At 31.8% G+C, this 14,816-nt stretch overlaps 1 protein-coding gene across 9 annotated transcripts in view; it reads right to left on the bottom strand.

Annotated features, from left to right (window-relative positions):
* LRCH3 (leucine rich repeats and calponin homology domain containing 3) overlaps positions 1–14,816 on the bottom strand; it is a 109,754-nt gene that overhangs the window by 59,474 nt on the left and 35,464 nt on the right. For all 9 annotated transcript variants that reach the window (XM_010959343.3, XM_010959342.3, XM_010959344.3 and 6 more), the window contains exons 2-4: positions 5,627–5,771; positions 3,999–4,125; positions 1,245–1,350 (exon numbers count right to left, since the gene is read on the bottom strand). In XM_010959343.3, the coding sequence (XP_010957645.1) occupies positions 1,245–1,350; positions 3,999–4,125; positions 5,627–5,771 (378 nt within the window). The remainder of the gene's footprint in view (positions 1–1,244; positions 1,351–3,998; positions 4,126–5,626; positions 5,772–14,816) is intronic.

A 14,816-nucleotide genomic window follows, 5' to 3' on the forward strand; every position in this document is an offset into this window, starting at 1 on the left:
TTGGTCAGTTCTGCTGATGGCCTCATTCCCTTTCCTGAGATGGCAGAAGGCAGAACCAGGAGTAAATAAGGAAGGCTCTTAGGATAAAAGGTAAAAAGGTTACTGGACAAGCCTAGTAAGAGGAAAGATATGCAGGATTTGGGGTAGTATGGGTGGAGTAAGTACATAAAAGTGGACTGGAAGAGTCACTCTTTCAGATGCCTACTTGCGATCAAAAAATGTCAAAGCTACATACACTAATTATGTTAGGACTAAATACTACACCATATCAAACTGGTGTAAACATTTGGATTTTACAGTGAAGCAAAAGCATCATTAGTTAATTCAACATTTATTATACACTAGAAGTCATGTTTATAGAAGAACCTAGATAATTATTGTCATGAAAACATCTTTTCAAGATTCCTTATCTTTGAGACAGACACTCTGAAATGTTTACAGATGAATTTCTGGAAACTGTTAATCTAGAGGACAGAGTAAGAGAAAGTGAATGGGAGTATAGATGAAACAAGGGTTTCCATGAACTGATGACTATTGTGGCTGGGTGATTCACTGCTCTCAGTTAGCTATGAAATTTTACATTTAAAAGTTATAGAAATACATAATCTAATAAAATAATGATTTTCATCATTCTCATTTCCTTTTATAGGTTTTCCTTTCATGAATTTGTATTTCCGAAAGATTGATAAATTATACTTATGAATCATGTTTATCATTCAAATACATATTCCAGAGCTTATAGTCAGCTTAAGATAACCAGTCTCCCAGTACAGTCTCTCACTCCATTCATAATTCACTTTACATTTCACCTCTACACAGTTAAATAGCCTCTATCTGAATATTTCCAATGAAGGATAGTTATTAAGTTCAAATCAAGTCCACTTTTAAGTCAATCAGTGCTAACTGCAGGAATGTTTTCATCATACAAAACTAACCCCTTATCAAAAACATGCTGTATTTCTCCCAAATAGTTATGTCTACTGAAACTTCCAGTGACCCTACCCTGAATTATCGATTACATCAGTTAACAAGAACTAAAAACACAATCACTGTTCAATAGTTACTAGAGTTTCTCACTATAGAGTCTAGTTTTTAAAATCCACAATGGAAAACATAATAATAAGCCATTACATCTCAAACACTGGCTGTAACTTTCATACATTTTGTCTTATGCTCATCAGTCTGAGAGATCTTTAATACAAAAAGGCAAATAATAATAAAACAAGTATTTCACAGTTTCTTACCTTCAGGCAAACGTACTAAGTGATTTCTTCTTACATTGAGGTCTCTCAAGGCCTCCAAATTACCAATTTGGGAAGGTATTGTTTGAATTTCATTGCAGCTCACATCCTATATCAAAAAGATACAAAGTAAAGAACTGTACTAATATTACACACTTGACTACTTCAAACTATCTGTGAAATGAGGCTGGACAAGATACCTATGGTCCTTCCTAGCTGTAAAAAAGTATTATGATTCTGTGTCCAAGAATAATCTCATAGTTTGTACTAGCATTTAATTTTCAAAACATACAGGCTTTTGATCAACTTTATACATTTTATATAGATCTATATTAATTTTGAGAGCAGAACTGAAATTAAATGACTTAAGATTTGAGTAGGAGGTCTAGAACATCACATCAAATGAACATGTTGGTGAAAAGGTAAAAAAAGTAATAAAAACAGATTTAGAATATTTTTATTTCATATTGTTTTAAAGAAACTAGAAGAAAAAAACCAAAACAATGATAAAAATTACAATAAAATTATTTGAAAGAAAATTCTATTTTCAGAATATCAGTTCAGCTGTTCAAGAATATAAAATAAAAATGCATTGAAGATGACTCAAATCATTCTTTATCAAACTGAATGTGAGGAAAAAAAATAAAGTACACATAACTCAAAGGCTATAGAAAAAATAGATACTGCTTTATTAGCATCAGCTCAACCTAATTCCAATACATATATTAGGCTGGCCTTCTGGAATCTTGATAAATAGCTTTATTCCACTGGTTCTAAAAAGAGACTGACTATAGGTTCCAAGATTGGTAAATTCAGAATTCCGTAATTCTGAGACAAGCCAGAAGAATTTATAAACCCATGCATAGCAAAAGGGAGCAGCCCACGTTAATAAAATCTCTAAGATGCCACAGTAACACTTAAAATTCCTCTAATATATGAATAAAAAGAAAATATTGAGACTTACTACTGGAAAAGACCACTTACCAAAAACTTCAATAAGCTTCAGATATTATTTTTAAATTTTCCCAAAATATTCTTAGGAAAAAAAAACAACTATGTTTACCTTTCCTACCCACTAATGACTGAAGTAGAATCAGAAGCTAGACTTCTTAGTCCAGTGCTCTAGGTATCAAAGTTAAAAAGATTCTAAAAGAAGTTGAAAGGATAGGAAAATTAAGCCTGAGCCAGAAGGGAATAGCAATCTATAATATTTCCCTGAGGAAATGTGTTATGTTGAAAGACAGCAGTTCACTTTCACTGAAAAAAAAAAAAAAAAAAGGGAAAAAAGCAATAAGGAAGCTGGATAAGACCGTCAAGTGGGAATCAGAAGCATCAGGATTATTAATTTTTACTCTGCCACATACTGTTTGTATGATCAGAGATGTCAGTTCACCTCTTTTGTAGAAAACTAAACTCATCTTCTGTGAAACACATCTTGTGAAACATATCTCTTTTCAGTATTTAGGATTCAGTAAGTAGAAACAGAAAGTTTAAACAGTGGTCTAGTATCTAGACTCAATATTTAATATATTTGTGAATTCTTATAGATGACCTTTTATATTCATAATTCATCTGAAAAAAAAAAAGTGAGCTAACAAGTGGTCCAATTAGACTATATGCGTACAGCCAGTCATCTCTCAGTATCTGCAAGGGATTGTTGGTACCAGGACTCCAAGAACACCAAAATCCAGGGATGTTCAAGTCTCACATAAAATGCTGTGGTATTTGCATATAACCTGTACACATCTTCCTGTATGCTTTAAGTCACCTCTAGATGACTTAAAATACCTAACACGATGTAAACACTATGTAAATTGTTGCCATGCAGAGCAAATTCAAATTTTGCTCTTTGGAAATTTCTGGAATTTTTTAAAAAATATTTTTGATTCACAGTTGGTTCCAGTTCCAGTTCCAGACACGGAATCTATGATACAGAGAGCCAACTGTATTTATTTTTTGTTTATGATATCTATCTTTGTTAATAAACCTACAAAGAACTGCACTCCCAAATCTCAATCGACATAATTATATTTGACCATTTCAGAAATATGAAACATGGGCTTTGGAGTTAAAGTAGACTGGTTTCAAATTCTACTTTGGTTATGGAACCTTGGGCAAATTACTCAACCTTTCTGAATGCTATTCCCTTAGCTGTAATATGATGATGATTATAGTACCCAATTAATAATGTTAATGTGGTGATTTAATAAAAAAAGTTTTATTCCTATGCCCAGAACTTAAGCATGTAAGGGTAACAAGAAGTGGAGATGAAGGTTAAGCTTTTTAGAAATATAAAGCAGTTAAGAATAGCTTACTTTAGAGTGGGAAATATTTTCTAAATATAGCATGTAAGGCAAAAAAAGAATAAATCTGACCTTTGTACTGTCCACTCCCTATACGGACTAGCCAAAAATCAGAATATTAATGCTATTAACAATATTTAATTTGAAAAATTCAAACGCATTATTAACTTATGTCTCAAAAGTTTAATAACATAGAAATCAATTAATATTGGTTAGAACCTAATTCTAAGGACCTTTTCCCATTCCATGTGAGCCTATTGGAATTAAGAAAGAGCCTGTAAGAACTCTTTCTTAATTCTGTGTTGAAGCACTTGAATGCTGATCAGTCAGTAAAACTTCATCATCAATACCTGAAAATAACTCAAAACACACCCTAATAACAGGTCCTTACCACATAAGAGTATGCGGAAATATATACATGTATGGGACAATAAAAAAAGAAATATTAACTTACAAGTTCTGTTAAATGTCTGAGATGTCCAATTTCTTCTGGAAGTGAGACCAATTTGTTATTACTAGCTATTAAGACTTTCAATGGTAAATTACACAAGTGTATTGGCAATGTTGACAGTTGGTTCCGACTACGAATGGGTAAGCAGAGAAAGAGAATAGTCAGAGCTCACCATTCAAGGAAAAAAAATTGCCATCTTCTCATTCTGTACTCAGTAAAAATAACAAATGTTAAGTCTTGCAAGGAACAAACAGAATATTAGATATGCATTCTAGCCTTCATTTCCTCACTTGTCAGCTTTGTGGTTTTAGGGGCAGCATTTAACTTAGTTGCATCTCACACAGATTCCTCATCTGTAAATTACAGGACTCATAGGGCTCTTACACCATAAAACTTCTTTGTAAATAATGAAGTGTCATATAAACACAACATACTGTTATTTTATTAAAATTACATTTATATAGGAAAAAATTATTTTAAGATAGGGTAGATAACGAACATCCTCTCCTCTCTCCTCTTCATTCCAAAGAATTATAAACATAAAATGCAATCTACTTCCTTCATCATTGCAGTATTTTAGCCAAATGTAAATAAATGACCCCAATATAGTTCTATGGAAAAAAATGACAGGTTGTGATTTCAAATATATCATATGAAGTATAGGTAATGAATCTTTTATTATATACAATAAAAATATACAAATCAGAACTAAAAGTAAAAAACAGAGCTCTCATTAGGATAAGAATAAGTTAAAATTTTACTTATGCAGATTTAATCCCTTAATCCTTAGGACCAATTGCTTCCATTTTCAAGATCTTTTGATGATTTTACTAAGATAGATCATGAGCCTTAAAAAAATTTCATCTAATAATAATTCTACTCCTAGACATTTGCACACAAAACTCTTACTAGAACTACTTTTATCATGAGAAAAAGCTGAAATAATAACTAAATATTCGAGAGGGAAAATGAATTTTAGAAATATACAATCTGTACATTAAAATAATTACATATGAAAATATTTCCAAAGGCTATTTCATGACAAGGGGAAAACATTTAAAAATTTGACTAACTGCCTGGAAAAAAAGGTAAAGTTCATCTATACAACTATACAACTTCAGACACAACATTTTAATGAATTTCCTTTACTTTTCTACATTTGTTTATTTTCTCTAATCAATATTTATAACTTTTATAATGAAATAAAATAACAAAAGAATTCTTGTAAGATGTGAAAAAATGGAGTAGATGAGTTATAAATGCATTTATACATTCAGAACATAGTACACAAAATCACAAAACGAAACAAAGGAATTTCAGATCTACTATTCTCATTTGATGAAGCTTATTTGAAAATGTAATCGGAGAACCACAGCTACAAGACTGCTACAAGCCTGTTAAGCTAATGGCTCTTAGAATTTAATTATTGCAAAGACAAAAACAAAGTGAGAATTTAGAATGATATATAAAATACTGCTAATTTAGCCTAAGAACATATAGAGATAACTGCTGATATAAACAGATAATGTAAATCTTAGTGAAAAGGAAGAGGGAAATTGAAAATAGCACACAAAACTAAAAAATTCTTAAAAATTAAAAATTAAAAAAAGAGAAAGAAACAACATCCTTACCTAATATTTAAGAATGTTAGAGCTTGCAGGTTTAGAATTGCCTCTGGTATATACCGAATACAATTCTGGTATAAATTGAGATTCTCAAGAGACACGAAGTGACATGCTTCTATGGGAATTTCTGAGAGGCGATTTCGTGATAGATCTGAAAGAAAAAATTAATTAAGTCTAAAATCAGTTCCTAGAACTTAGTTTACTGAAATGTTAAATGAAAAAGCAGGTTCCATAATTGAATTTCTGAGTTCCTATTCTGGAGATTGGTCCAGAGTTAATCAAATATTAACTGACTGAATAAACCATTTTAACATATGCTTCTACACTTGTTGCTGGGAAATGTTGGTTCCTTTCCAGTCTCCACATATACTAAAAATGAAATCATTATTCTTTGCAAGTAACACAAATTCTAAGGCATATCTGCCTACAAATTATATCACAGATCATGCTAAGTACCAAACAGTCTAGAAAACAAATGGACCCCTAAAATCCACCTTCCCAAAAGCACAGACAACATTCTAAGGTTTTCAGAAAAGTGAAGCAAAACAAAACAAAAAATACTCTCCCTTTCTTTACCAGTTAAAAAGTATCAGGGACATGTCAAAGGGACTCAGGAACCATCTTTGCTCCCACTGGCTAAAGATGAGACAATCTGACCTTCAATAAAGATAATAATTGCAAAGGGTTGAAATCTATCACATATTACTCAGTTAGATGAGTTTATAATGACCCCCTCCAAAAGACGACAGAGAATCAATTCATTATAAACTGATAAAGGGGAAATAAATCTAACATCTACCTTGCCTTCTTTATATGAACTCTATCCATGAGTAGCCAAACAGATGAAAGGAAGCATTGCTAAGTAAGTGCTCTAGCTATAAATGAAAAATAATGATAGAATATCACCATTTTGCAACCCTCAATGAATTAATGGGTCTAGAATTTAGTATTAATGCCTATTATTTTTACAAAAAGACAATCAGAAAGTATATGCCTCCCTACTAGAATAACAGGACATCATTTATAGTCTTGCCAAAGGGACAGAACCTGAATTTAATCAAGCTTTTGATTACCTGCAAACTTTCAGGAAATGCAGAAAACAAAAGAATATGCTGAAATACAGTCACTCTATCAGTATCCATTTACATTTAATTAAATACACTATCAGATTCATTTACTCACCATTGTTTTCTCTCTTCTTCTGCCCCTTAAAATTTCTGTTATTTCATGAGAATCCTTTCTGAGAACTTTCCCTAGATGGAGTATGTGAATTCCTACATATCTCAAGTATGTTGCTTTTACACAAGTGAATGATATTTTGGCTAGGTATAGGCAGTTTTTTTCTTAGTCATCTGTAGATGTTACTTTACTACTTTTTAGTTTACAGTGTCACACTGAACAGTCCAGCACATATATGATTATTTTTCCTTTGTAAGCAGCTTGTTCTTTTTGTCTCTTCCACCCTTAAATTAACACTCTGGTCTGGAACTCAGTGGATTCTTTCAATCTTTCTTCAAACCCGAGAAATTCTCCTCTATTTTATCCATAGTTTGAAGAAATAAAAGGGATTAACTTAAATTATAAACTGCTGTTTATATACATTTATCCCCACAAATGACAACTTCAGGCAATTAACAAACAAATTAAATTTAAGCATGGACTGTTTAAAGTCAGTTTGCCTAATATCTGTATTATAAAGCTAAGTTACTTTAAATCCAGAAAATGAAAAAGATAACTCGTCTTTTTTTTGTCCCCATACTGACGAGGGGGAAAAAAAGACAGCAAAATATACACTAAGCTTAGATACATCTCAATAAATAAGTAATCCTTAATTTTCAAATAATTAGCTAATTTAAAACATCTGTCTGCTTTTGAAATCAGAGTTTCTGAATAAAGGTTCTTATAAGTTCTTCCATTTAAATTATATTTTGATTCCAATTTGGCAAGACAAGTAGTTTCTTCCTTCTGTTAACTGAGTAACTTTTACATGCTATAAATTCATGAAAGAGACTGAATTAATCAGTTGTGTCACAGCTCTATATTATGGAAAACAGAGCAACTAGTTTATTACTAGTTTATAAAGGGTATTTTTTGCCATATTCCCTCGAAGAAATAATTTTACAGCCAAAGAAATGTCATAAAAGAGGGAAAAAATCTGAAAAAAAAATCTTCAGTTAAAAAAGTATGGATGTTTTATTTTAAAAACTCCTTTTTTGAGTATAAAACAATGCATCTTAACTTCATAGATGCAGAAGACTGCATTAAACATATGTATTCAAAGAAATAAAGTACTGCCAAGTCTCCTAGAAGCCCCAAGGTAGCTCTTCCTAATCATAACCCCTTCCCTCCCCAAAAGAGGAACCAATATACTGATTTTAGTGTTAATCATGTCTTCTATAGTTTTATAGTTCTAACCCTCTATAAAATCTGTTTTGCCTCCTGTACTAGTTTCCTATTGCTGCTGTAACAAATTACCACAAACCCAGTGGCTTAAAACAACAATTTTTTATTATTTTACAGTTCTGGAAAGGTCAGAAGTCAGAAATGGGTCTCACTGGGCTAAAAGCAAGATGTGTTGTCAGAGCTTCATTCTTTCTGGAGCTTCTAGGGGAGAATCTGTTTCCTCCTCTTTCCCAGCTTCTACAAAACTGTCCACATTCCTTGGCTCATAGCCCCATTCCTCTACCATCAAGTCATCAATATCAGATGGAGTCTTTCTGATGCTGCCATCTCTGTGGTTCTCCCTCTTTTGCCTCCTTCTTCCACTTTTAAGGGTCAAGTGACTTTTACCATCTCCCCCATCTCCCTATTTGAAGGTCAGCTGATTAGCAACCTGAACTCCCGTTTGCCATGTAGGTCTAACATATTCATAGATTATAGGGATTAGGATGTAGACATCTTTAGGCGGCCATAATTTTGCCTACCATTCCTCTGAACTTTCTAAAAGTAGATGCATGCTTTAGGTGTGTATTCTTTTGTGAACTTCATTCAACATTCGAGTTTCATTCATGTAGCTGCATACTGCAATAGTTCTTTCATACTATTCTTCATATGCCTTCACAGTATTCTACTATATTAACGTGCTATAATTTATTCACTTATTCTACTTCTGATGAACATTTTGACTGTGCACTGATCTAGGAGTGAAAATGCTGTGTAATAAGATATATGCATCTTCAACTTCAAGAGAGAATGCTAAACTGTTTCCCAAAAAGATGGTACCAATTTACATATCCACCAGCAATGTACAAGGAGTTTTTGTGGCCTCATATCCTTGCTAATACTTGTTGCTGAGATGTTTTAATATGTCTATTATGTTTTAAAGATTTTTTATAGTGGCATTTCATTGGGATTTTAATTTTAATTTCCCTGATTATTAATGAGGTACAATAGCTTTTCATATGTTTATTGGCCATCTAGATTTCCTTTTCTGTGTAGTACCTACTCAAGTCTTTTGGTTTGTTGGAGGTCCTTACAAATTCTGAATATGAGAACGTTGTCAGCTATGTTACAAGTACCTTCTCCAATTCTGTAATTTGAAGTTTCAGAGTCTTTGTGGTGTCTTCTGAAGAAAGTCTTTAATTTTAATAGAGCAAAAAATTTTATTAATACTTTTCTTTATGGTTAATGGTTTTTACAGTTTTAAAAGAAATCCTTCCCTACTCCAAGGTCATAAAGATACTCTCTTCTAAAAGTTTTATAGTCTAACCATCACATTTAACCTCCTCAGAATTTATTTTCTAGTATGACATGAGATAGGAGACCAATTTCATTTCTTCCTACAGGGATACCCTATTAATCCTGTGACAGTTATTGAAAAGACCATCTTCCCCTTACCCCAACTATTTCCCTATAACATCTCTGTCATATATCACAGCCTGTTTGGGAGCTCTCTAATTTAATCCATTGCACTACTTGTCTGTCCTTAAGTCAATATTACACAATCTTAATTACTATAGCTTTATAATAATTCTTGACATTGCAAACTGACTACACTTCAATAAATAAATAATAATAATTCTTGAAAACTACCAGAGTGTTGTACTCCTACATTACTACTAGTAGAAGAGGGATCCCTTCCTCTTTGAAGTTCTTCAAGGTGTCTTGGCGTTCCAGGCCTTTTGCATTTCTTTGTAAGTTTCAGAATGAGCTTGTTATATATCATAAAACACTTGTTTGAATTTTTACTGAGATTGCACTGAATCAAATATCACTTTGGGAAAAAAGACCGTATTTACTTGATTTATTCCCAGGTCTTTATTATTTTATACATGATAGATATTTAACCATTAGTTACTCACAGAACTAAAACTGATTTTAATATACTGACTTTGTACCTGGCATCTTTGGTGAATCTTTTTATCAGTTTACAAAATTTATCTGTAGATCCTTCTGGATAGCTCTAGATCCAATATTACATAGTTCTGTGAACAGTGAAGGTTTATTTCTTCCTTTCTGCTATATATTTATTTATTTTTCTCTCTTACAGTGCTGGCTAGGACCCATAGCACAATGTTGAATAAAAACAGTAATTGTTCCTAATATCAAAGGTTTTCTATAGATATCCTTTAAATATTAAGGAAATTCTTTCTAGTTCTAGTTTGCTATGAGCTTTTATCAGTAACAAATACTGAATTTAATCAATCTCTTTTTCTCCATCTATTGAGATGATTACAGGATTTTTTAATTTTATTATACTGATATGGAATTAATTTTACTCTTTATTCCACTATTCTTTCATTTCATTAGTATAGAATTAACTTTTGTCCTCATTAAAACTTTATTTTATTAGATATTAAATTTCTTTTTTTCCTTTTTTTAATAGAAGTATAATCAGTTTACAATGTTGTGTCAATTTTAGTGTACAGCACAATGCTTCAGTCATACATGAATATACATATATTCATTTTCATATTCTTATTTTCTAAAGTTAAATCTTGTATTCCTGACATAAACTAAATTTAGCCATGATATATTATTCTTTATATTAGCTAGATTCAGTTCATTAATATTTGTTTCAAGATTTTTGTATATATAATCATGAATGAGTTTGGACCATTTTCTTTTCTCATACTAAATTTGTCAGGGTTTGATACCAAGGTTGTACTAGTCTCATAATATTTAGTTTGGGGGCATTCCCTCTTCTATTGACTGAAAGGATTTATATAGATATCTAATAACTTCACTAGTGATGCCATCTGGGCCTGGAGTTTTCCTTGAAGGAAGATTTTTCACTACTGATTGAATTTCCTTAATATTGATAAGACTATTTAGGTTTTATATGTATCTTCTTTAAAAAATATTATTAATTAATTTATTTTTTGTCCAGGGGGGTAATTAGGTTTATTTATTTACTTATTTATTTTAATGGAGGTACTGGGGATTGAACCCAGGACCTTATGCATGTTAAGCATGCCCTGTACCACTGGGCTATACCCTTCCTTATATATATCTTCTTGAACCAGTTTTATTATAGTCTAGGAGTTTGCTATTTTTATCAGAATTTTCAATTTTATTACTGTAAAGTTGTTCATAATAGCTTCTTTAATTTTTTTTAAATGTTTACAGCATCTGTGGGGATCTCTCTATATTTTCATTTCTGACTTTGTTTTTTGTACCTTCTTTCTCTCTTGATCAATCTCATCAAAGGACTGAAAATAACATTAGTGTTTTCAAAGTATCTGGCTTCGCTAACCCTATTCATTACTGTATAGTTTCTATTTTGTTAGTTTCTGTTCTTATCTTTATCATTTTCCTTCTATTGGGGGGAGAGGTGGTATTATTCTTTTCCTAATTTATTGAGATGCTTAGCCCATTAATTTTCAGACTTCTTTCTTTCTAAATATATGTATTTAAAGCTATAAAATTCCATCTGTACAATGCTGCTGTAGCTATATCTCACGAGTCCTTAAATATATTTTATCAGAATATTTTATTAGAAAATATTTTCTAATTTCCATTATGATTTCAATTGTCCCATTCTGTTAGAAATGAATTTCTTAATTTCTGAACATATCAGGATATTCTTATTACCTTATTCGTTAATGATTTCTTAACATTGATTAACAACAGTACTATGGTAAAAGAACATGTTTTATGTGATTTTAATTCTTTGATATTTGTTTAGATTTCCTTAATGGTCCACATATGGTCTATTCTCATACATATTCTACATGAGTCTAAAAAGAATGTGTATTCTACATTGGCATAATGTTCTGTTATGTCTATTAGGTCACATTTGTTTCACTTCATTGTTCAAGGCTCATCCTTAACGGATTTTTTTTTTTTTTTGGCCAGCTTTTTCCTATCAACTGCTGAGAGAGGGGTATATTACAGTCTTCCATTATTGTTGCTATCTCATTTATTTCTCTCTGTAATCCTTTAACCATTTCCTTATGTATTTTGGAGTTTTGTTACTAGATACCTACAAAGTTTTAAATTATTATCTTCCTAATAAATCAAACTTTTTATAATTCTTAGGTTACCTCTTATATTACTAACACTGTTGCTTGCTTTGAAGTCTCCTGTTTTGGTTGGTTTGGTGGACTCACTCTAGTGTGACTTCCATGATCCTGCTCACATCCTTGTATAGACTTGCTCCTAACCATCAGAATAATGCAAAGGTGATATGATGTCACTCCTTTGGTTATGACTTCCATATGATCTATCTCTGTTGCTAGCTTTGAAGAAGTAAGCTGCTGTAAATTCTATAGCTGCGAAGAAATAAATTCTGCCAACAACCTGAGAGAGCTTGGAAGCAGATCCTTCCCCAGTCAAGTCTCTACAGAAGAACTCAGCCTTGATCAACACCTTGACTGAAGCCTTGCAGCAGACTAGGCTAAGCTGTGCATAGAATCCTGATCCAAAGAAACCAGGAAGTTTCTTAAGCTGCTAAGTTTGTGATAATTTGTTACACAGCATAGGAAACTAACAGTCAATACTTCCACAGAGTAACTTTTCCTTTTCTTTTATTTCTAATTTTCTGAATCATTATGTTTTAAATGTGTTTCTTATAAATAGCACAAAGGTAAATTTTGTTCTAATTGTCTGACAATCTTTATCTTTTAACTGAAATGCCCTCTATTTAACATAATTACCCAATATATTTGGATTTTTAAAAAGGTCATATTATTTGTGACAGATGTAGTTTACTGTCCTTTGAATATCTATGTTCTTTCCTTCTTTCTTACTATTAAAAGGTCAATTGTGGCCAAAATAGCAAAGGGTTTGGCTAGACCACTAACTGATACTTCCAATTTTATTCATTATTAAAGTTCAAACTAAGGAAATAAAGACTGATATAAAATTCAGCAACATTTGACTTGGTAACTAAATTGATGTGGGAAATTCTCACTTATAGGCAGTGTCCTGAGTATATATGCAAACTGAATGTTTTAAAATTACCTCATGTTTTTCTATAGAGGGGAAAAAAAGACTTCTGAGCTTTTGAGGACTAACTTTGCACAACAATGCCATTAAAATGTTATATATTCACAAATATATTCCTTTCCACTATTTCCTATCACAATACATGATGATTTGTCCACACAGTTGTTTAAGTCAGACTTTCTTTTTTTCTCAATCTAATCCTATCAACAAACACTGTCAGTTTCTTGGTCCAAATATATCTTGAGCCCATCCATTTCTCTTCATTTTCTCTGTCACTAATTCCTAGGATTATTCTAAGAATCAAATCAAATAATGCATGAAAAAATTACTTGATAAATTGTAAAATGCAAAGAGGTATACACACACACAAAGCCAGCTTCATAGGTTGACAGCAATACAGCAAAAACAAAAATAACCCCCCACCCCTGCTAAATTATAGGGTATTGTATACTATGCAATAAAATAAAGCAGAGTACAATAACTTATGACTTTTGGTCACCAAAAAGAAGTAATACTGCTTTATTAATACTTCTAGTTTTAAAAGGCAAAGAAGCAGTATTACTTCTACTTTGAAAAGGCAAAAAAGGTAGAAAACATTTATTTAAAGATTCACATTAAAATGTTTAAAACAGTTTCTTTATCTTTCAGCGGGGTTAAATAAGCAGAGAGGTTACGGAATCTTTATGTCACGAGAGTAAGCTTTTGACTTCACACATTTAGATAAGACTAGTTATTTTCACATAAGCCTCCTAAATTTCCATCTCTGTTGTCAGTTGTAGGTTGTTTTCCAGACTTTGAGCTCAACTGAGATTTGCCAAGTATTGTAAAAAGCCACAAACTGGATAATATACAACTTTGCAATTAAGCTATTAAGTTACTTCTATGTATCATTCCCTGAATGTGGCCTTGGTCTTGCACCAGCGAGTATCTTTTCTTCTAATGCTAGTAATATGAGCTAACAACTATACCACTCTTTGGCACAGCCCTTGGATGTATCATTCAGTTGAGCAAAGCAGAAAATGCCTATTTTGGAGTGATAAAAAAATGAGAAAAAAATTTTGGCTAAGAAATATATTATGGAAGTTTCAATTAACTAAAAGAAGTATTTCAATGAAAAAAGTTTTAAGACATTTTGTTTGCAATCATATGTGATTATTTACCTTATTCACCAAGAAATTAACTTCAAAGTTAAACTTACCTCAAATACACTGTAAGTTTAAAAATGATATGTTAAAGAAAAAAGCCTAAGAGATGGTAAAAAAAGAATCTTCAATATTAATTGAAGGAGGGGTGTTGTACAAGAATGAGCACGTTAGAGTCACAAAGCAAATATTTAATGAGTATCTTAGGAACGTGGTGAGTGTTTTGTTCAACTCTATACTTGGCACTTATTAGTGCCATAGTACATAGCACAAAGTAGGTGTTCAATAAAGTATTTGTTTTTAAAAAAAAGTAAATAAATGAAAGAAACAAAAACTGTGGAATCAGAAACAAGTATGGGGGGAGGGTACAGCTCAAGTGGTAGACTGCATGCTTAGCATGCAGGTCCTGGGTTCAATCCCCAGTACCTCCTCTAAAAATAAATAAATGAACCTAATTACCTCCCTCCCCCTGCCAAAAGTAAAATGAGTACAAATCCTGTCCTCCACCTATAGAACATCATCTATAGTAAGACTATAACATAATTAACATACTTGAAAAAGGACCAAAGCACTTTAAACAATTTTTTTGTTTTTAAGAAATACTACATGACATATAGATTTTCTGGTCAAGATGGTAGGACCACAAGCTTGCCTCTCCTGGCGAC

The sequence above is a fragment of the Camelus bactrianus genome, chromosome 1 (assembly GCF_048773025.1).
Source record: "Camelus bactrianus isolate YW-2024 breed Bactrian camel chromosome 1, ASM4877302v1, whole genome shotgun sequence".
Lineage (NCBI taxonomy): Eukaryota > Metazoa > Chordata > Mammalia > Artiodactyla > Camelidae > Camelus > Camelus bactrianus.